A 20,813-nucleotide genomic window follows, 5' to 3' on the forward strand; every position below is an offset into this window, starting at 1 on the left:
CCTCGCGTACAGTATCTCTCAAACTGTATATATATATATATATATATATATATATATATATATATATATATATATATATATATATATATATATAAAAAAATATATATATATTTTTTTTGACGCGAATGCTTGTTATATTTACTTCTACCTCCTCTCTGGAAACTCTCAGAATGCTATGTGGGTGGCGTGTGACCTCAGTGTATTTGGATCCATAAACATCCTCGATGACTCAGAGCTAGTTGTACCTGACAGTCAACGCGCAGGGTAAAATACCTACACGTTCTCCAGCTAACAACACTCCGAATCGGCAGATTTCTTCAGTCAACCTTCAGCGCACTCGGAATAAGTTACAAAACAGGACAAAATGGCTCTCCGGAGATACTTAGATCGTTGATTTAGGCCGGTGTTTATATTAGCTTAAAATAACTTCTTAATTTGCCCTGCCGACAGTTTGCTACTTTAGCTTACCAAGCTAATTAGCTAGGTCTTAGCTGTCTGCTTTAGCCAGCTGTTCTAAATAAACTGTGAAGGGCAGTTTCTTAGTGACAGCTTAGCTGTTTCTTTCCTGGTATCAAAGCTAAAAGAGAAGAAAAGGTAAGATGTGGTTTGTGACTATAACTGCGCCTGGTTATATGTAAAAGTCTTTTGCATTTGACGTTAACGTTTAACGTTAGCCTAATATAACTGTCAAACGTTTTGTTTATGTCCCTGGGTGATTCCGTGTACGCTGAGGTGTGTTTTTATAATGCACAGCTTTATTTATTTAAACGGTTTTTCCACATTATTTTGTGGCATGAGAGTTGATTTCAGCCCAACAGAGGCACTTTGAGTGATGAGGTCATGTTTTTTTCCGCTCATGTTCACCTGTAAGCAGGTTAAACTGCTCACACGGAAGGGAAGTTTGGCATTTTTCCAAAGATCCTAACAATCTGAAACAGGCTCGCTTGATAGTTTTCTCCCACTAAAGGACAATTCTGTCAGATTTAAAATGAAAGTGAAAGTAAGACTCGGCCACCTTCATCTGCAGAAAACGTGCTCAACCTCAGAAACCTTTGAATAATGAATAGTTGTTGAGTGAGAGAACATATATTTTCCCTCAAAGGCTATATTAATCGGGTTTTTTTTTGTTTGTTGCACATTTATGGTAAATTGAAAAAACAAAAAACATCAGTCAGATTAAATGGGACGCTTCAGTGAACACAAATCTTCCATTGTTGCTGCGGATTCTCTAATAACATGTACTCTGGGATGTTCTAACTCACATCCTTTGATCTCCCACCTGTAGTTCCTCAACTAGAGGTGGAAATTTATCGTATTGACTATCATTTATCGTGAACAACTTCTTATCACGATAAGAATTTTGATTTATTGTTGTCATGATGAATTTCAAATAAAATTTTAAATAAAAAATGAAATTATATGTATGCTCAAAAATGTTACTTTTGCTGTTTTCTCTGTAGTTTGTTTCATGAGACCATCAATAAATATCAGTGGTTTCAAAAACGTGATTATTAAATGCAGCGTCTTGCAGTCACAGCCAAACAATTACCTATAAAATGAGTAATAGTTTTTTCTATCATAATCTTTGTTACCACAATAGTACTACAAAATACCACACTAAAATCCTAAGTCCATGTCACCCACCCTTATCCCCAGCCCTTGTCTTGCATGTTTTAGATGTTTCCCCACTTCAGCACAACTGATTGGGTGATTGCATAATCTCTTCAGTTTGCTTCAAATTGCTACAGAATTAATCACCCATTCATTTAAGCCAGGTATGCAGCAGCCTCTCTTCTGATTGGAGCAGCTTCTCCTCCTATTTACAAGTGGCTCTTGGAACTGATCCAGGTTATGGTTCAGTGACTCGTATCCCAGGGATGCTTAATAATTTCATTCAAAGGCAACCGATCGATGCCTTTCATAATGTTGTGAACCATTTGACTCTGAAGGGTCAGAGTGCATTTTATATGAGGGCATCTGAGTAAAAGGAGGGTGAATACCTGCTCCAAAAACAAGATCAGATTTTTGTTTGTTAAAACAATGTGAAGACCTTTTTCTTCCACTTTACAATTTTGCACTACTTTATTACTGATCTATCGCAATCTATGCAAAATGTGAGAAACTTTCCAGGAGTGTACTCTTTATAGCTGTTGGACGGTGTACGTGTTTCTCTAAATCTTACATACACAGAGTCTGCACTGAAAGTGAGTGAAGGCTCTTATAAGCAAATGAATTGAGGTGTTTGCACTGTGCCTTACCTGCACTTCTTCCACTGCAGTAATACTTTCCTAAGTTGTGGATATTTATCGGCCTGTCTTTTGCCTCTGCCTCTGTAGAGATGGTGCAGCCACAGCCGGACGGCCCCATGCAGTGGGACATGTCTGGAGAGGACAGCGGAGGGACCCTCAGGGTCCCACCAGAGCTCGCTGGCAATGAAGTGGTGACCAGACTGTTGGGCGACAACCAGCAGCTCCGAGGTATTGACTTACAAAAAAATAAAAACGTTTTGTAAAAAAAAAAAAAAAAAAACCTGATGATGAAAAAAACAGTTTTCTGTATCCAAGATATTTCCACGATTTGTCCTGTCAGCTTCATCTTGCTCCCATCCATTCTTGTAGTTTTTATTTTTTTTGGATGTTGTTATTTTTTACAGTGTAATGCAAAGGAACAGCATTACTCTGTTCCTGTTGAGAAGTCAACAGTTGCCAAAAATTCCATATACACACAGGAAAAGTGTGAAATCTCGTCATTCAATTAAATTAAAATTCAAAATGCTGTATTTATCCCGAAAGGGAAATTAAAAGCTGCCGTAACTCCTGTCATCTAACTATCCTTCAGTCGTTGTGGATGGCGGTTCTGTGGTTGGGGAGGATCTATGGTAGAATTTGTGTTGCAACATATCTAAAGCAACTTCTGAGAGAAGACTGGTGCTGTATAACAGTCTCATGAGATGCTAACAGCTCAATTTCCACACAAGCAAAGATGATGTTCCACAGCAACATCATCAGTTGTTAGCAAGCTCTGCTAATCCAGCTCATTTGCTTTTGCTGCTTCTCTTTAAGTCTCTGGCTGTACGGTGAGAAAGTTAGAAAAGTTTGTAATTTGATAAATGCTGGACGCAGCTAAAAATAAACAGCCCAGTGACCTGAACCGGAACTGTCACAAGCTTATTACAGTTCCATATCAAACTCTTCTGATTATTAACAGTAGTAGAGTCAAAGTTGGCTTTTGTAATTGTTTGTGCTGGAAGAAGACGTAGACTGAACGTTGGTACGTGTCCGTCCTCCAGAGGCTCTGCGGAGGAGCAACCAGGCTCTGCGTCAGCGCTGCGAAGAGATGGAGGGATGGCAGCGGCGGACCAGGGAGGAGCGGGAATTCCTCAGCTGTCGTTTCCAGGAGGCCCGGGCGCTGGTGGAGAGGCTGGCGCAGGAGAACCACTCTTTGCAGAGCATGGTGAACGGACCAGGCTCGTCGTCCAACCACAGCTACAGCTCGGCCCAGATGGAGGCGTCACCGGGGCTTTCTGCCCGGAACGGCCCGCTGGATGAGCCAAAGGTGGGTGTGCTGCAGACTTGCGTCGCTGTGCCTTCATCCTCCCACCATTCAGAGAGGCTGTCACACGTAACAAGACTCTTTTTGTCCTGTAACATTAAGAGGAAGCTTCTTCTCAACTTGTTTTCTAAATGAAAAGAAATGCTGCATTCTTTAAATATGCAAGGTTTAGATTAATTTTCATCTATGGTGCCTGGAAAAGCGTTTATAGATGGTTCTTATGGTTCCCTTGGTGACTGCATATTGTTTTGTCATCAGCTGTACAGTGTTGCCAACTTGTTGTGTTTTATGAGAGATGGGTCACTTTATTGCTAACTGCTTATGTTCTTTAGTCTGACTAAATCATCGCAGTCTGGATCTTCACAATCGTAGCAATCGTCATTTTTATCTCTGTTGGAAGGTTGTTCAGCCAGTCAGATCTTAAAACTGATTTTCTCCTAACTGACGTCTCTCACTTGTCCTCAGAGATTTGAAAATCAGCCCTTGTAGTTTGGAGGATAACTCTCTAAATGTGTCCTTCATATTCGAGATCACTGTGTCATGTGCAGTTAAAACACGTTTGTGTCCTTATAACACCTGACAGCATCCGAATGCACCTTCAATGTTCCAATCTAATTTTATTCAAAAGCAATGAAACATACTGTGAAAGAATACAAACTTGTTTCAACTGCACGACTAGGCCTGTCACGATAACAAATTTTCCATTTTCATCTAATATAATAATTGTACGATGATGAAGAAAAAAAAACAATAAGTAAAAAGAAAATAAAAACCACAAACAACTGAAACAATAATTGAAAATGGATTATTGAATCTCTGCAAACAAAATTGCCTTTCAAAAAATATTAATCATCAGAATGGAAATTATTGAGCTTATTTTAATTTTTCGTGCAATTAATTGATTGCTTATATATCAGTTGCAGCAAACCAATAGACACAAGAGCTCTATTTATTTTACATTACATTTAGAATTCAGTATGAAGAATTTAGTATGTAGGTGTACTGGTGCAGAGTTATCAAAAAAATGTGTAATTCAGTACAGTTATGTCCATATTTAAAGAAAAAAGAAAGAAAGAAAGAAAGAAATGTTCAACACTGTATTTCTGTATTGGATCGGTATCAGCTGATACTGAACCCCAGATATTGATATCAGTCTGAAAAAATGAATCGGTGCATCCCTAAACTCAATCTAGAATTTTAGACACACATGCTGTAGAGTTATGAGTCTGAAGAAACTGAATTCTATTTTTTTTTTAACAAAGTTGTGTTTTTATGTTTTGTCTTTCAGACTTTAGACCAGTGGGAGAGGAAAAGAGTTGAAGAAACAGAGCAGCAGACACAAACCACACCACATCGCAGCCTGGTAGAGTGTTTCTTTTGTTTGTTCCATTTCACCTCACATGTCTCTTGTCGAAAATGTTCATATCGTTTTAAGGGAGAATCATCAAATAAAAACCTATAAATCAGTTATAACAACTCTACAACGTTTGTCTTCAAACAGTTGTCACAGAGTGCTTCACAAAAAAATAGTAATAAATCTTACAAAGATTGGAGTTTTGTGACCAATCACAGATCTTTAAATTCTTTAAAAAGACTGATCTGCTCATTCCGATTTTAATATTTTTTTCTGTCTGAAACGTCACTAAATATCGCGGCAAAGTCACCTGCTTCTATTACCATCGCATCTCTTTATCTCTCCAGCCTGCAGAGGGTGCCAATGAGTTCCTGCAACTGCTGAAGAGCCACAAAGAAAAAACAGAGGAAGAGATGAGAGAAATGAGAAGAAAAAATGAAGAGTTAAAGAGGGAACGGGATGAGGGAAAAGAAGTGTTAGAGCGACAGCATCGATGCATTGAGCACCTGCGGGCTAAACTTTTCCATACACAGGTAGCACGCTATGCTAACTTCACTTCCTGTCCGCTAACATACAAGTAGACATGAGGTCGCATGTATGAATTTCAGATACAATCCAGAACCATAGAAAATAAAATAATTCATATAAGTGGGTGATATGGACTTAGAATTTTCTCATGACATGTTGAGATGTTATTGTGATAACGATGAAAATTATGATTTAGAATAAACTGTTCATTATTTTTTAGGCAACTGTATGGCTGTAACATCATAGCACAACATTCATAGCACCACAAACAATGTTTTTGAAAAACATTCCCAGCTGGCTCAGTCTTTAGTAATCTTTTTAAGAATTGTTTTTTTTTATTTTTTCTGTTATGTTTTGTGGCCTGAAGGATTGTGTTGATGTTTTGCAGACGAGCAGTAATGAGGAAGCTGTTCAGCTTCGCTCAGAGGCTCAGCACACCTCTGACTGGTAAAACTCAGTCCCACGCACGCACGCGCACACACACACACGCACGTACACACACACAAACACACACACAGGTAGTAGATCATTTAAGCTAACGGTGCTAAACTAACTTTAAGCCAAAACCTTATCTTGGTTCTACTAAATGAACTCATGCTGTACCCTGTTATAACTGCAGGTTATTCTGCTCTTCTAATTAAAGTTCTGTCCTTCCTCCTGCTTAACCAAACCTCTTCCTCTTCCTTATCTTCTTTTGCCTTGTTTGGTTCCTTTTGCCAGCTCTAGTCTGGCTAAACTCACAGAGCAGCTTCAGGCCACACAGGGCAGGTGAGCCTACAGCTCTGTGTGGCTTTTTGTTCCCTCTGCATGTGTCACTGCTTGCCTGTCTGTCTCCAAAATCTGAACTCATTTTGTTTCCTGTGGGTTTTACAAGTAGATCAGACGTGTTGCACTGTATTATTCATCCACTTTGGGGGGTTTTTATGCCATTCCAACAAACCACAAAGGATTTTTACCATGGTAAAAAAGAAGATAATTTACTTCTAAATTATTTTCTGCATCTTTTAATTCAAAGATATTTTATTTGGAATTATTTTTTCATCGAAAAATGCCTTGATTTCAGGAAAATGAGTGTTAAATGGAATAACTAATCAGCAATTTTACTCAAGTTTGTAACTTCATTGCTCAAGAATGACTGGTTTATATCAAAAGTTATGCCTACAATAATGCATTTACCATAATTCTAATGTTAGTGCATTTCTGCTTTAGGTATCGGGAGCTGGAGGAGAAACTGGATTACCTGCAAAAGAGCTCCGCTCAACGGGACAGGACAGAAGCTTTGCTCAAACAAAAGGACAAGGATTGTGCCCAGGTCTGCTATAAGGCTTTGCTAATGTTTTAGTAAAACCTTAGATTTATATTTGGTCCTTTAATCTAAAGATTGCCAACTACAGCAGTTGGTAATCTTACAATACCCAGTATACAACTATCTGGAACAGCAGGGGATGGAAAAACAACTCCACCCGTCTCATCGTTCTGCTCTGTGTGGTGAAGAGTGTCCCTCATTTCCTGGAGACAATAAAGTCTCATAGATTCATGTAAACCCACAACATAACCACTTCAAAATTATCACTACCAATGCTGTCTGAGGCATCCTTTCTGTCTGGTGACCTTCACTCAGTGTTTACCTGACTGTCAGAAGCAGCAGCAACTGTTTCTAACACTGTTTCTTCACTCATGACTAGAAATTTTGGGAGATCAGCCAATACTTACTTGTGAATCTTATCTCCACAAAGGTCTGAAAATCATTCCTTGTCCCCTTTTTGATCTGTCGTAAGAGAGGGCTGACTGGCCCACCAAGTGCCGTTAACAATAGACACCCCAGTTTTGTCAACTTGGCAACTTTTCAGACCAAAAAAAATCTGTATTGGTCAAACTCGGAATTGGCAGGTTAGGGTTACATCTCCTCTGCCTGTTATTCATCAGTTCCTGGTCTGAAAAGTCGTTAGCCACATGTCTTTAAATTTTGTTTTGGCAGGGCTATTTAAGCTTGTATATTCTATGTAGCTTTCTTTTGTCATGGGACTTTACTGTTACGCAAAACTTGGAGTCATGTGCAGACATCTTTTATTATTGTATTATTTGACTCAAGGCGGTTGCAGCTACTGGTAATAACCGCTTAAGCTAGCTTCTTCCTTAAGTGCAAATCTATTGGCAGTTGGCTGAATGATGTTCGTTTTAAGCGTTGACTCACTTCTGTTGTCAACCCATACAATTGATTTGCAATTTACTTTTGTACTTTTCTTTCGTGATACAGGTCTTAAATTTCATCCATACTGGTCTTAAAAAATCTTACATTTGAGTTGATGAAACCTGCAGAAACCCTCTAATCACTTCTTAGTCAAATTATTTCCACAACTAAATGTTTGTTTAGCAAATTACATCCAAAATACTCAATTCCTTCTTGCCTGCCTTTATCTGCGAGTGCATATTTAAAGCTTATTTTCTTCTATTTGCATTCCACCAGTTGGCCAAGGACTGTGAGGCTCTGAAAGCTCAGGCGACGTCGCTGCTAGGCGAACTGAACGAGAGGCAGATCCTCCTGCAGAAGAGCGACGATGAGCGCAAAATGCTGGAGGAGAAGTGAGTCGTCCCGTCGTACCGGCGAGGTTGTGCCCAGTCCGTTTGTCACGAGCCGTTTGTCGTTTCTGCGTTTAGGCTGGTCAGCAAGGTGAAGGCCCTGCAGGCGGCGGAGCGGGAGCTGGAGCAGCAGAGGAAGCAGCATCATGTGACCAACGACAAGCTGCTGCTGCAGGTGCAGAGCCTGGAGAGCGCGCTGAAGTCGGAGAGGCACGTGGTCACAGAGGAGAAGTGGGTTCAGCACACCGTTCCACATGATGAAAATACTTTTGGAAAGACAGTGTGTTTTAAAATCCCCTTTTGTTCTGCTCTTATCAGAAAAAAGCTGTCACAGTTGCAGCATGCCTACACATGTCTGTTCAGAGACTATGATTCCAAACTGAAGAGTGAGGTAAAAACACACTCAGACGTCTTCACCCTCACTAGCTTAGCTGTTCTGACGTCGGGCTCTGCATATCGCTGCAGGGAGGAGACCTTAGCAGCAAGCTAGAGGAGGCAGAGCGGGCGCTGGCCATCAAGCAGGACCTGATCGATAAACTCAAGGAGGAGGTGGAGCAGCAGAAAGGCTCGCTGGAAACCGTCCCTGTCCTCACAGCACAGGTAAAGTCCAAACCGCTGCTCATGTCTTTGTAGTCGGTGGATTTCTGGCAATATCTGCCGATTTTAATCACGGCTCTCTCTCTGCTACACTTCCAACATTTCAGCAGTTGGTCTGTTGCTCTACTAGAGGAAACATAACATTGGATTTGTTTTATGCAAATGTTTGTATTTGTATTCTTCAACATTTGTAACAAGCTACACCAGCAACTGTAGGATTGTCAGAAAAGATGAGGAGAGAGATGCTTTTCAAAGGCCATCCTTTAAAAAAAAAAAAATCATCAAGCCACATGAATCGGCAAGGAAGTGGAGATTCTCTAAATGAGAAGATCAAAGTTCAAAGGTTCTTTCACGCTGTACCAGTTGGGAAAAATGTTCAATTAAAAAAAAAAAAAAGTTATAATGCATTTACCATCTTAAAAATGTAAACAGATTTTTATTTTTTTTTGTAAAGTATAAACGCAGCACCTTGTTCCCTGTTTGCGTTTGTGCCAGGCTGAGATCTACAAGGCAGATTTCCTGGCAGAGCGAGAAGCAAGAGAGAAGCTGAACCAGAAGAAGGAGGAGCTGCAGGAACAGTTCACTCAGGCTCTGGCTGAGATCGATCGGTTGAAGCATGAGCTCACAGCACGGTAACCACACATTCATCAGGATCCGTGTTAATATTAATGTGCTGTATATTTGGACATGCTTCTCATGGAGAATGGAAATCTGTGGTGGTCACAACTCTGAGCATAGCTGCTTATCAAATGCTACTTCAACTGCAGGTGTTGTCAAACAAGCGAGGTTTTTTTGGTTCCGTCTGAAGCTGAAACCTCACGTGGAAAATCACCTCGGTCTGGATCTGCACAGAACCCAGCTTTGACTTGGATGAAATTATTTCATCCAAGATGAAATAATTTCTACCTCAATAGTTCAGAATCTCAGTTTAAAAATGTTTTGAAAGAGTCAAACTTAGATTTCTGTCTGTCTGGGAATTAAATCTAAGTGGATCTGCACTGTAAATGAAGAATCTTCAATTTAATTCAGTTTTGATTCTAAATACTTTAATAACCCCAAAGGGAAATAATATACTGTAACTCGTACTGTAAATGTTTACCTAGTCGTTGTTAGGAATAGTCTCCATAAGTTGCTGACTGAAGACACTCAGTTGAAGATTGCTCAAGGTTGTCAATTATGATCTTCAATTCATGGACAGCATCATTTGTTTTTCATCTTCAGTTGTAATAAAGCTGTATGAGTTCTATAGGTTCTTACACTTCTTTACCTGGGGATCAACAAACGCGTCCATATTTGTAGTTACCTACATATGTGCCAAAAATTCAAAGTAAAATGGGAGTCCCCCATTGTTGTCAAAACCAGATGTTTTTTTTAGTATGCAGCAAAAATAAATTGATCTTTTTTCATTATTATTTATTTAAGGGTCTAACTAGTCACCTCTGTTTCAGTGCACGTTTGGAGCAAATGAAGCTGAAACACATGGATGATTTTCCTGCACGGCCCACTCACATTCCCCCTCAGCAAGGTACAATACATCCAACACACACACACACACGCACAGAATCCTACAGTTTTAAACAGCCTTGTACAGTCAGAGGGAATCCAGAGACTTTAGACATTAAGAAATACAGAATTTTCAGAATGGGTTGTTCTAACAGAATGCTTCTCTGTTAACATTTTGTGGGTAGTTTTCAACTTTTTGGACTATTTGAAGTGCAACAACATTTGTTACTGAACTTTTTTGGGGAAGTTTATATGCAGCAACTTCAACCTTTTTGTAAGAAGAATTTTGTAGCAAAAAAAAGATTTGAAAAAAAAAAAAGTTCATCTTAAACTGCAAATTTTTGAAAAAGGTGCCGTAAAATCAGTGATGTTAGGCTGTAACAGTCTCAAAAAATCCCCAAAATCCTGGAGGGACTTACTCTGGAAATCTTGATGTGTGCCAGTAGGTTAGCAGGGATCCTGTCCAGTCTGGATTTTTATTTTAGCATTTCCAGATCTGCACAAGTGTGAAAAAGGAGTTTTGGGAAAAAATTTGTTTTTCTGACATTGTATGTTTAGGAGCTCTTAAATGGACCTCAGTCTTGCACATTAAATGTATGTCAAAAGAATGCTTGTCCTGTAGTAAGCTGTGTTAAGATGTTCTCCTCTGCTTCAGTGGTAGGGTTTCCTGGTGCTGGCTTCAACACCGTGCCACCGAACCGGAACCACGTTTTGGCACCGGTCATCGATCCTGCTGCAGCAGCAGCTGCAGATCTGCCTGATTTATGCTGTCCGAAGTGCAACTACCTGGCTCCAGATATGGACACACTGCAGATACATGTCATGGACTGTATACAGTAATGCAGTGGGCAAGCGTAGTTCAATGTACCACAATGCCAACACACGCACACGCACACGCACACACACACACACACACACACACACACACACACGTAGTATATTTACTGGTCATCCAGAAAGTATTCACATCCCTTCGTTTTTAAAACATGTTGCCTGTTGCAGACCAACTCTAAAACCCACCTGAGTAAGGTTTTGTTTTTTCTATAGCTAGACAATTTTTTTACATTTACAAATAATAGTTACATAATATTCACATTCCTTCCTATGGCAGTCAAAACTGAGAGTCTAATTAGTGGAGAGTTTTTTCCAACAAAATTGGAGTTCCCCTGTGCTAACTTCAGAAGACTGAACATGATTTGGAATGGAACACATTTGGCTGCAGAAACCAAGCAATAAACTCAGAGGAATTATCTGTAGACCTTTGGAACTGAATTGTGTAAAAGAAAAAAAAAAAAAAAAAAAAACATTTGAGAAAGGATCATCGCAGATCTTAAAGGACAGTTCCCTTTGTTATTTGGAAATGGACGACATTTTACCCCCAAAAAACCAAGTTTATAGAGACATGCTCAAGACAACTGGAGGCTGGAACTGCTGCCAAAAAAGGCTTCAACAAAATAAAATATCAAACAATGGCTGTGAAAACTTATGTTTCTGTTTATTTAGAAAACTTGACAAATATCTGTAAAATCTATTTTGTGTAGATTTTCTTATTTTTTTTAAAGAGACCTGTACTCAGGTTGGTTTCAGTAGACATTCTGCTAAGGTAAGAAATGTGGGGGGGGGGGGGGAGAAGGGAAATATTTTCAGGATCCATTGTACTTTCTGTGTCCAGCTTTGGGGGAAATGTATTTGGTTATTGCACCTTATTTACTTTCTGTCATACAAGGAGAAATGAAAAGACCTAAGCCCGTTCTGGATCCTGAAGTAAAAACCCTAATATATTAGAATAAGGAGAAAGTGTGTGGAGGCAAATAAAAGGTCATTTGCTAAATTAGAAGATTTTTATTGTATTTCCTCTCCTGCTTCCTGGATCGGTTTCTACTGGCACCTCTGTCTTTCCTCATGTTTTTTTTTTCTGCCAACACCTGTCCTTTTGTTTCCTTTTACCCCTCTGTCCATTCCCTGATACCACTTGCTGTTTTTTTTTCTTTTACATGATTCAACTTTCCCTTTTCCACCATTTTGTCTCTTGTGCAAATGAACAGTAAACATGTTATGAAGTACATGTGTATACTTTGACATCATCATCCAACATATCAGTATTCATTGGACCTAATACAAAAATGTGACAATTTTTTTTAAAAGAAAATGCATGTAGATTTATCTGATGAGCTTTAAAATGATAATGAATATTCAAATGTTTTGGTTGCAAAAGTAGCTTTTTGCATCAACTCAAAACATGTATTATTATGTAGTAGAGATGGATTAACTCTTGTTGGAAAGAAAAGTAACCATTCTCTATGTTCTGTGCCTGTGTTTTGACTGTGCCGCTGCTTTTATCTCTAAACCTGACCCTTAACCCGTCATAACTCCTGCTGTGCCCCTTATCCTGTCTTATCCTTTATCTTTTGACGCCTGCTATTTATCAGTATGAATGTAAGCACATTAAACTTTTTTTTTTCGTATTGTGAGGATATTCTTTGTAATTGTAATTTGTTGCAAGGATTCACGAAATAAATCATTTATTCAATTGTCTGTGTTTTAGTGACAGTTTAATGAGCCACTCGGGAGAAACCATTAAATTTTATTCTGAGGGGTCGTAGAAGTCTGGTGTTTTACGTTTCCATTCAAAAATACTTTAGAAGTACCAAAGGTAAATTAAATAATTGGGAATGTTTCCCACGTTACATAACCAGCATTAAAATGTTTCTTTAAAATGCAACGAATTGAAGAAAAGGATGTCTCCGGACCCGCCGGACTGATGGTATAGCTTAACCGTCCTCTTCTGCGACACACGCGCTTCGATTTTTTTCCGGCTCAACCTGGAGGCAGAAATCCCTGTTTAATTTCAAAATAAAAGACCCTCTGCCTTGTTTATTACCAACTCTACCTTTATTATAACATTTGGCTATGATATAAGATAACGCGCAAATGTAGTTTACCACACTTAAAAGTTTTAAATACAACTGTGCATTTTCTAACTTTTTATTTTAAAGTCTATGGTCTATCAGGAAGTTAAACGGACTTTATTTTGGTAACGCGGGTCTCCTAGTCACACAACGGGTACTAGACACTCACCCCATGTTGCGTCTTTGCACATCGGGCCGAGCTGTCCGCCTTGCTTCGTGCTTTAAGACCACTCTGCGGGCAGGCATGTCGGGCTCACCTACCCCACCTCCCTCAGCTGAGACTGAGGGTTCCGGGGGGTGTTTCCCTCCTGGATACAAGCCATTTAAACCCGAGGACCACGGCTTGGAACGCGGGTTCCGTCTTACATCTTACTCTGAGTTGAAGGGATGAGGATGCAAGGTCCCGCAGGAGGTTCTGCTCAAACTCCTCGCGGGACTGGAGGCGGACCGAGGCGATGGGCCGGGCAAGGCTGGAGACCAGGGTTCTGAGTTCGGCCAACAGTTACCTGGACCCAGGCTTGGTAAGAAACTCCAGCACCAGCCCCTGTGCTCCGAGCTGCCGAACCCGGTAGCTAACCTCAATTAGCTAACGAACAGTTGCTAATACTATTAGCTTTGAGGACTCGTATGACAGATGATGTGGACCATTCACAGTAGAGAAAGTTTTACAAATCATATAACCTTATTGTAATGCAAATATAAAATGAGCGCGTGTAAACCAGAACATTAGTTCCCTGAGATGTTAAATTACTACACAAGGTAAATGATTCAGCAGAAATATCTGTAATGCTTCAAGTACGAAGTTCACCAATACTCATTCCAAGGAGTTACAATATATGCACTATTACTCCTGAAATATGACCAATGAATGTTGCTGCTGTATAAATCCACTTCAGCTAAGTCGAGCTGCTAATGGAGAAAACTTGCATGTCTCTGTATTTATTCCAGGTATTGGGATGGACAGTTGTGTGACTCCATTGAGGCATGGAGGTCTCTCTCTGGTCCAGACCACTGATTTCTTCTACCCTCTGGTAGAAGATCCATATATGATGGTAAGTTTTTGTTGTGGATTTTTTTTTTTCTGCACGGCAGAAGTTATTAAAAACTCTTACAAATTTAGTATGAAAACATATCTAAAACTAGATTTGGACAATTATTAGTTCATCAGTCAAATATGGCTTCAGACAGACAGCAGATTATTGAACACACCGACTTGACATGGGTGAGTATCCACATAAAAGCAACAAGTTAGAAAGTTTAGTATCTTAGCTCACTGCCAAAGAGGGCAGAGAACAGTGGCTATTTTTGGATTAAACTGGGGAGGGTTGGAAAGATAAAAGACAAATAATTTAATTAATATTCAACTCGCTGAACAGAGAACTAACATTGTTAACATCAAGCAAATGAATATATTTAACTTTTTCTTCACAGTGACAAAAACCACTGAATGTGGACTTTAATAACTACATTAAAGCAATGAATTTAAAAGGCTGCAACTAAATTCTGAAAGATTCACACGACTTCCTCCATGTCCGCACAGATATGACCTGCTTGTTCCTTGTCAGATTTCCCAAGGTTTTGACGTTCTGTCCAAATTTTCTTTCTGTTTAAATAATCCAATTTTTATAGTAATAAGAACATAAACTGTAATATTTGATACTATTTGTCGATTCAACAAGTGACGTGTTTTTAGCACAATATGTGAGTAGCCATGTCTGAAAGTGAAAAGTTTGAGTTGCTTAAGAATCAGACAAAAAGCATTCTTCTGAAAATGAGAGACGATAATGAGATTGAAAAAAATATGACACCAAATTATTTAAATAGTATAAAAGCACTCAGAATCTGAATATGAAATGAGCTTCCATTGTTTGCTGTGGGTTAAATCTGCAGTAGTAGCTGTACAACGGGTCACCGTGAAAGGTTTCTAGACTTTTATAGAAACTGACAGGATGACCAGTAAAACCCTCCAAGAGTCGTTTCTGCTCGTAGTGACTTCAACTTATAAATGATTGATGCGACTAAGTGTTAATGACTAACCGCGTCAGCTTAGCTATCACCAAGGGTTTTAATGGTGATTGTGTGCACTTTGAAGTTTAACTACGCCCATCGTTGCATTAAAGAAAACATGCTAGCAAACTGAATGTTATCATGTTTGAGAGGGGAACGTGAGCGGAACGAAAGAAAATTCACGTCGTGGTTCAAATGTCCAGAATTATTAGAGAGCGGAAGCTTTGGGTGCAAGCTTAGCCAGTTTTCTTTTTTATTTGGCTCCAAAGCTCTGTGTTTCTAATTTCTCTATAGATAGGTGGCTGAAACACACACACTGTGGCAGCGACTCGGTCATGAGTTCTGTCATATGTTACCACATCCCCCCTCAGAGCCTCATGAAGCAGCAGGGTGGTGAAAATTCTTGCCTAATGAAAACATCTAAGAGGTTTTTAAGCAGTTTGCATTAACTGACACTAAATGAAGCATTCAGCCATTGTTTTGCAGGGTTAAGATTTACTAAAAGACATCAGACTTTAAACTAAATCTACATTCACCGTTTACAGCTCAGCTTCTGTACCAACCAGCCCTTTTAAATGGATTTCCCCTCTTTTTTTTTTTTTTTTTTGTAATGCATTCACTTTCCATTTCTGATTTCTTTTTAAGAATGATGATCTATAAGAGGAGCATTTAAAATTTTTAGTCGTCCTGCCATGAGTGATCAGCATGCCTAGTTAAACCTAGAAATAAAGGAACTTTTCAAAAATGTTCTAATTTGTTGAATATAAATGAATCAAAGCTTGATATTTTTAGAGCTTTGACCTTTTAAAGACCATATGCCTAAACAACTCCAGTTTTTCTTGAAAAAATGTTCCCAAAATTAAATTCACTAACTTTTTAGCGCAGGTACCTTTACGCAAAATATTGTCTGTTGCACATTTATTCCAGGAGGAATTGTTGCAGAAGACAGTAGAAAGTTGTGATGTTTTGCCACAAGACTATGATGGCTTTTTAGGGCCATTGTAAATAAAATAACTAAGAAGTTTTGTGAGTAGTCTCAGGAACACTCTAGAAAAAAACAAGGACATTTTTGAGTTTGGAAAGTTGAAAACCTCCGAGAAAAAAAAAACTAAGGCATTTAGAGATCTTCTTGGGGGGTGGGGGAGTAGTAACATGATGGACGTTTTTTCCAAGACACCTCCATTTTTTGGGGGGGAATATATTTATTAACTAAATTCAGGTTCTGATCTTCCAAAACTAGCTTGATCCTTCAGTTTTTGTGTGACGGTCCCGATGTCGCTCATTTGTTGTCCTCGCCGTGTCCCAGGGAAGGATAGCGTGTGCGAATGTCCTCAGTGACCTCTACGCCATGGGCATCACGGAGTGCGACAACATGCTGATGCTGCTGAGCCTCAGTCAGAAGATGAATGAAAAGGTAGCAACATATTCTATTTGTTTTGTAACTAATGAGCGCTGTCGCCAGTAAATCATAAGTGGCAGCGTAACTGGTCCATAACTGGTCCACAACGCAACTGGGGTTGCGTTGTGTTTCCTTCACCGCTGACCTTTAGGTTTTTGTTCGTCTGCCCACAGGATCGAGAGCGAGTGACGCCGCTGATGATCAAAGGTTTCCGGGACGCAGCGGAGGAGGGAGGGACGTCGGTGACGGGGGGCCAGACGGTGATCAACCCCTGGATCATCGTTGGGGGTGTAGCATCAGTCGTCTGCCAGCCCAATGAGTTCATCATGTGAGTCAGACATGATGCAACACGTTCACATTTCCACCTTCATCTTCCTGTTAACGTGGAAACATTCCGTGTCTGTCACTCCTTCCATCTTCACTCTCATACTTTCTTCTTTTTCTTCCTCTCTTTGTGTCTTTCATTCCTTCTGTTTGTTCTTCCTTCTGAATGCTTTCCCTTAACACCTCAGAGTTGACTGAATCTCATTATTGATTCCTGATTGGGAAGATGGATTGTTTGAAAAAACACTTTCTCCAAGATTTATTGAAATTAAAAAAAATATTAAATTTAATTTAATTTAGAAATAAAATTCTAAATGAATTTCATAAATGATAAAGTAATCCCCTGCAGGTTTCTCTCTGAGTTTGCATGTTGGCAGGATTATAATGTATTTTACCAAACATTGCTGGCAGCATCATTCTCTGGGGTTAGAAGAATCCTCTTTCCTTTTGGCACAAAGAACTATGAACACAAAAAAAAAAAAAGTAAATATGCTTGATGTTTGTGTTTCTGTCCCAGGCCCGATGGAGCGGTACCAGGTGACGTCCTGGTTCTGACCAAACCCCTGGGGACCCGAGTGGCTGTAAACGCCCACCAGTGGCTCGATCAGGTTCACCACTCACTTTAATACTGCTTTATTTTTATTCTTGTCTATTTAATTTTAAGCTGTATTCTACCAGCTTTGGAAGATCTGAAACCAATCTCACCCAGTGATCTTATCTACATCCACAAAGATCTGAAAATCAGCCGCTGTCCCTGTTCGCAAAAGACAACAGGAACTATCGTTGCTAAAACTACCAACTGGGTGACTTTTCAGACAAAAATATGTATCGGAGAAAATCTGAATGGGCAGGTCAGACTTTTTAAACACTGCTGATTGATCAGAAAACTGCAAACAGTGCACCCTAGTCTCAGTCCTGGGGTTTCTGCAGTCAGAATGACAGATCCCCTGAAACGGACCCTCGTTCTGAGAAAAGGCTCCAGTCAGAACTGAACCCAGCTGAAAATGAAAACTGTCTGTAGAAATTTTCCCTATTCCTAAACCTGCCTGTTTTTTTTTTCCTGCTTCATCAGCCTGAAAAGTGGAACAGGATCAAGCTTGTTGTTACCAAAGAGGAGGTCAAAGAGGCATATTATGAAGCCATGTTCTCCATGGCAACGCTAAACCGAACAGGTACAACTCCTCCAACCCTCTGTGATTTTTTTTTCAGACTTTACCTAACTTTATAAATTCATGTCTATCTGGGATTCAGATCCATGTTAGTTGTCAGAGTTACCAAAGTGTAACTAACGTAACTAACCCGTTCTTTCGTTTCTCCTGCAGCGGCGAGCCTAATGCACAAGTACCAGGCTCACGCCGCCACGGATGTGACCGGTTTCGGTTTGCTGGGTCACGCCAACAACCTGGCAGAGCAGCAGAAAAACGAGGTGGCCTTCGTTATCCACAACCTGCCCATCATAGCCAAGATGAGTGCCATCAGTAAGGCCTGTGGGAACCTGTTCAACCTGCTGCAGGGCAGATCGGCAGAAACCTCCGGTAAGAGGATGATCTGCAGGGCTGCTAGGCTGAGAAAGTAGATCTGGGTAGACTTTTCTCTGGTTTTCACATCCTCACCTTTGTAGCTCATTGGTAATTTCTGAATGAGAAGCTAACGCTGCTCCACCATGCAGCTCGGCTGAATGAGCGATATTAAGGTGAAACTTAAGGAGCTCAAGTCCGTATAAATAGAACCGCATAAGGTGTATTTTTCATCATGCTCTGTTTAGACCGTTTCTCTTTCTCTGGTGTTGCTCCGCCATCTTTGTTTCCGTATGAGCTGGCTTCCCTTAGGGATGACCAGCGTCGGCCTCTTCTGGATGGAGGCTAAACTACAACACTAAAAGAAGCTCCAAGTGGATGTTACTAGTAAATTGATAGGAACTCATTTTAATCTAATAAATTATTGATTTACAATTAGTTGTAGGTTGATTGTTTGCATCTCTATTTCAGACTTCTTTTTTTTATTGTTTTTTATACTTTTAACACAAAATGGAATTATGTTTAAATAAGCAGAGAAAGTTTAGAAAATAAATAAAACTTTAAACTTTCGAGATCACCTCAGAATGAAAAGTCTGAATGCTTGTAAAAACAACAGAAATCTATGATGAGTGAATCCAGACGTTAACCCCCAGCCTCTCCCCAACAGGTGGGCTGCTGGTGTGCTTACCCAGAGAGCAGGCGGCCAAATTCTGTTCAGAGATGAAGAGCCTGAACGCGGCTCAGGGCGCCTCAAACGGAGCCTGGATCATCGGCATCGTTGAAAAAGGCGACCGGCGGGCACGCATCATCGACAAGCCGCGCATCATCGAGGTGCCGGCCCGAGGAAGCCAGGCGGCCAATCAAGACAACAGCACCGCCAACCCCGACCCAAGCAGCAATTTGGCTTAGACGGCGCCACTGCAATCTCTGACACTACCCTGGAGTGAGTGTGTGTGTGTGGTGTGTGCGCGTGCGTGGGTGTTTATATGGAATTGTTCATCTAACTGGTGAAAGGTTATGAATCAAAATGACCGTCATCTGTTGAAACGAGGCGACATTTTACCTTTGATATGATCAACTATGGGTTCTTTCTAACCCCATTCCTTTGCTTTCTAGCAGAACGCCTCTTGTTATGTCTTAATCTGCTTTATTTAATTTCGGGGATGTATTCAGATGGGATGTTGTTAAACGAGCGATGTGGAGAATCGACAGACTAATCCTGGCACCTGGTTCTGTCCGCTGTGCTCACTGGAAGGCTTGAGCAGCTTCCTCAGGACAGCTGGGCAGAGTCCAGGATTCCTGCCTCCGACAGCTGATTGGCCGTCCATCAGAGTCCTTTCCTCTCTTCCTGTTTTATGAAGCTCTGCACTTTAAACCCGAAGCACAGGGACAGGCAGAGCGGATGTTTCCGTTGGATTAGAGGAGGGACTGAAACTGCTGGAGGTTTAAAGCTGTTTGTCTGTGGATTTTTCTGCATTTCATACTCAATAAAACCACCAAAACTCTGTTTGGCTGTTTTTGTTGAAAAGATTGACAGATTTAAAAGTAAAACTGAAGTTAAAACACTGTTCTGGAAAGTATAAATATATTCCATGTCTGGATAGATTTGAAAATGATCAAAATATGCAGCAATGATTGTTTTTGCAGACTTTATTCTCTGCCATGTATAAATATTTTATCCATCCATAAAACATCATTTTTGTCATCCTTAAAACATGTTTTTTTTTTTTGTTTTCTTCTGGTCTCATATTTATAGCCTTGGCTTGACAGACAATTCTGCAGTGAATTGAAGTTTTGCATTTACATTTTCAAAATAGGCCAGGAATGAACAGGAAATTGAGGAAAAGTGATGAATATTGATGTGAGGACTCTGTTATTTAGCTGTACTTTGAGCAGAAGCATAAAAACATTCCTAAAGATTTAATATATGAATAGATATAGCATCTTATTTGCCTTGAAAATTTCTATGGATCTTTTGGAAACATTTTGCCAGTTGCCTTTGCTGTGCACAGTGTTGTGGTATACAAGTTTATTACATTTCGAGCTTTTTGGTTAAAGGGTGAGGTTCAGTTTTGGTGTTTGAACCTCATATTTTCCAAGTTGAAAACATTTTTTTGTATGAAACCTTGAAATTATGTTTATAAAAGCAAACAAAAAATAGTATTGGATGCAGAAGTAGTAGGTGCTATTTATGAAACAACCTCTCCTGGGTACTTGAACCACAGTTTGAAAACCATGGATGACAATAATGTAGGAAGATTACAGGAAAGTTGCTGATAGCAAAACAACGGATCAGTCAAATATTTCCAAACAAAACAACATTGCTGAACAGAAATGAACAAAAAAATTCTGAAGCATGTAAATAAGTTTTTTTTCATGCACAAAAAGCGGTAGTCCTAAATATTTAATGACTCTTATTAAATTAATTTTATTGAAATAAAAATGATGTATAGATTTAACTCGGAACCAAAATCAGCAAAGTATGAATAAGCAATGTGATACTTTTTCTTAAATTTGTGTAAAGCCAGAATATTACCTGATTA

At 39.7% G+C, this 20,813-nt stretch overlaps 2 protein-coding genes across 4 annotated transcripts; both read left to right on the top strand.

The window, feature by feature from the left end:
- The first annotated feature begins 243 nt into the window (after window positions 1–243).
- Window positions 244–11,421, top strand: ikbkg (inhibitor of nuclear factor kappa B kinase regulatory subunit gamma). Of its 3 annotated transcripts, none has more exons than XM_015046038.1 (16): window positions 244–594; window positions 2,337–2,477; window positions 3,290–3,555; window positions 4,841–4,915; window positions 5,254–5,439; window positions 5,823–5,881; window positions 6,155–6,202; window positions 6,644–6,746; window positions 7,902–8,017; window positions 8,093–8,245; window positions 8,333–8,405; window positions 8,480–8,614; window positions 9,107–9,243; window positions 10,060–10,136; window positions 10,770–10,998; window positions 11,033–11,421. In XM_015046038.1, exons 2-15 carry the CDS (start codon window positions 2,339–2,341, stop codon window positions 10,952–10,954), a joined length of 1,752 nt encoding a protein of 583 aa, XP_014901524.1. In that variant the 5' UTR covers window positions 244–594; window positions 2,337–2,338; the 3' UTR covers window positions 10,955–10,998; window positions 11,033–11,421. The 3 variants fall into 3 exon arrangements, with proteins under 3 accessions (XP_014901524.1, XP_014901525.1, XP_014901523.1); XM_015046039.1 differs by having other exon boundaries at window positions 10,770–10,992; window positions 11,027–11,421; XM_015046037.1 differs by having other exon boundaries at window positions 10,770–10,992; window positions 11,031–11,421.
- Window positions 11,422–13,161: 1,740 nt separating this feature from the next.
- On the top strand, window positions 13,162–19,978 carry sephs3 (selenophosphate synthetase 3). Its single transcript, XM_015046041.1, has 8 exons — window positions 13,162–13,544; window positions 13,972–14,075; window positions 16,337–16,444; window positions 16,603–16,757; window positions 17,271–17,361; window positions 17,826–17,925; window positions 18,076–18,288; window positions 18,938–19,978. The coding sequence occupies exons 1-8, from the start codon at window positions 13,196–13,198 to the stop codon at window positions 19,177–19,179; spliced, it is 1,362 nt and encodes a 453-aa protein (XP_014901527.1). The 5' UTR covers window positions 13,162–13,195; the 3' UTR covers window positions 19,180–19,978.
- The last annotated feature ends 835 nt before the right edge of the window (window positions 19,979–20,813 follow it).

The sequence above is a fragment of the Poecilia latipinna genome, unplaced genomic scaffold, assembly GCF_001443285.1.
Source record: "Poecilia latipinna isolate Pla-1442-1.1 unplaced genomic scaffold, P_latipinna-1.0 Scaffold762, whole genome shotgun sequence".
Classification (NCBI taxonomy): Eukaryota; Metazoa; Chordata; class Actinopteri; order Cyprinodontiformes; family Poeciliidae; genus Poecilia; species Poecilia latipinna.

Excerpts from the sequence above, each read along its gene's own strand:
- ikbkg (XM_015046038.1), top strand. The coding sequence starts at position 2,339 with ATGGTGCAGCCACAGCCGGACGGCCCCATGCAGTGGGACATGTCTGGA. Across the intron at positions 2,478-3,289 it reads CGACAACCAGCAGCTCCGAG|AGGCTCTGCGGAGGAGCAAC; the intron begins GTATTGACTTAC and ends TCCGTCCTCCAG. Across the intron at positions 8,615-9,106 it reads TCCCTGTCCTCACAGCACAG|GCTGAGATCTACAAGGCAGA; the intron begins GTAAAGTCCAAA and ends CGTTTGTGCCAG.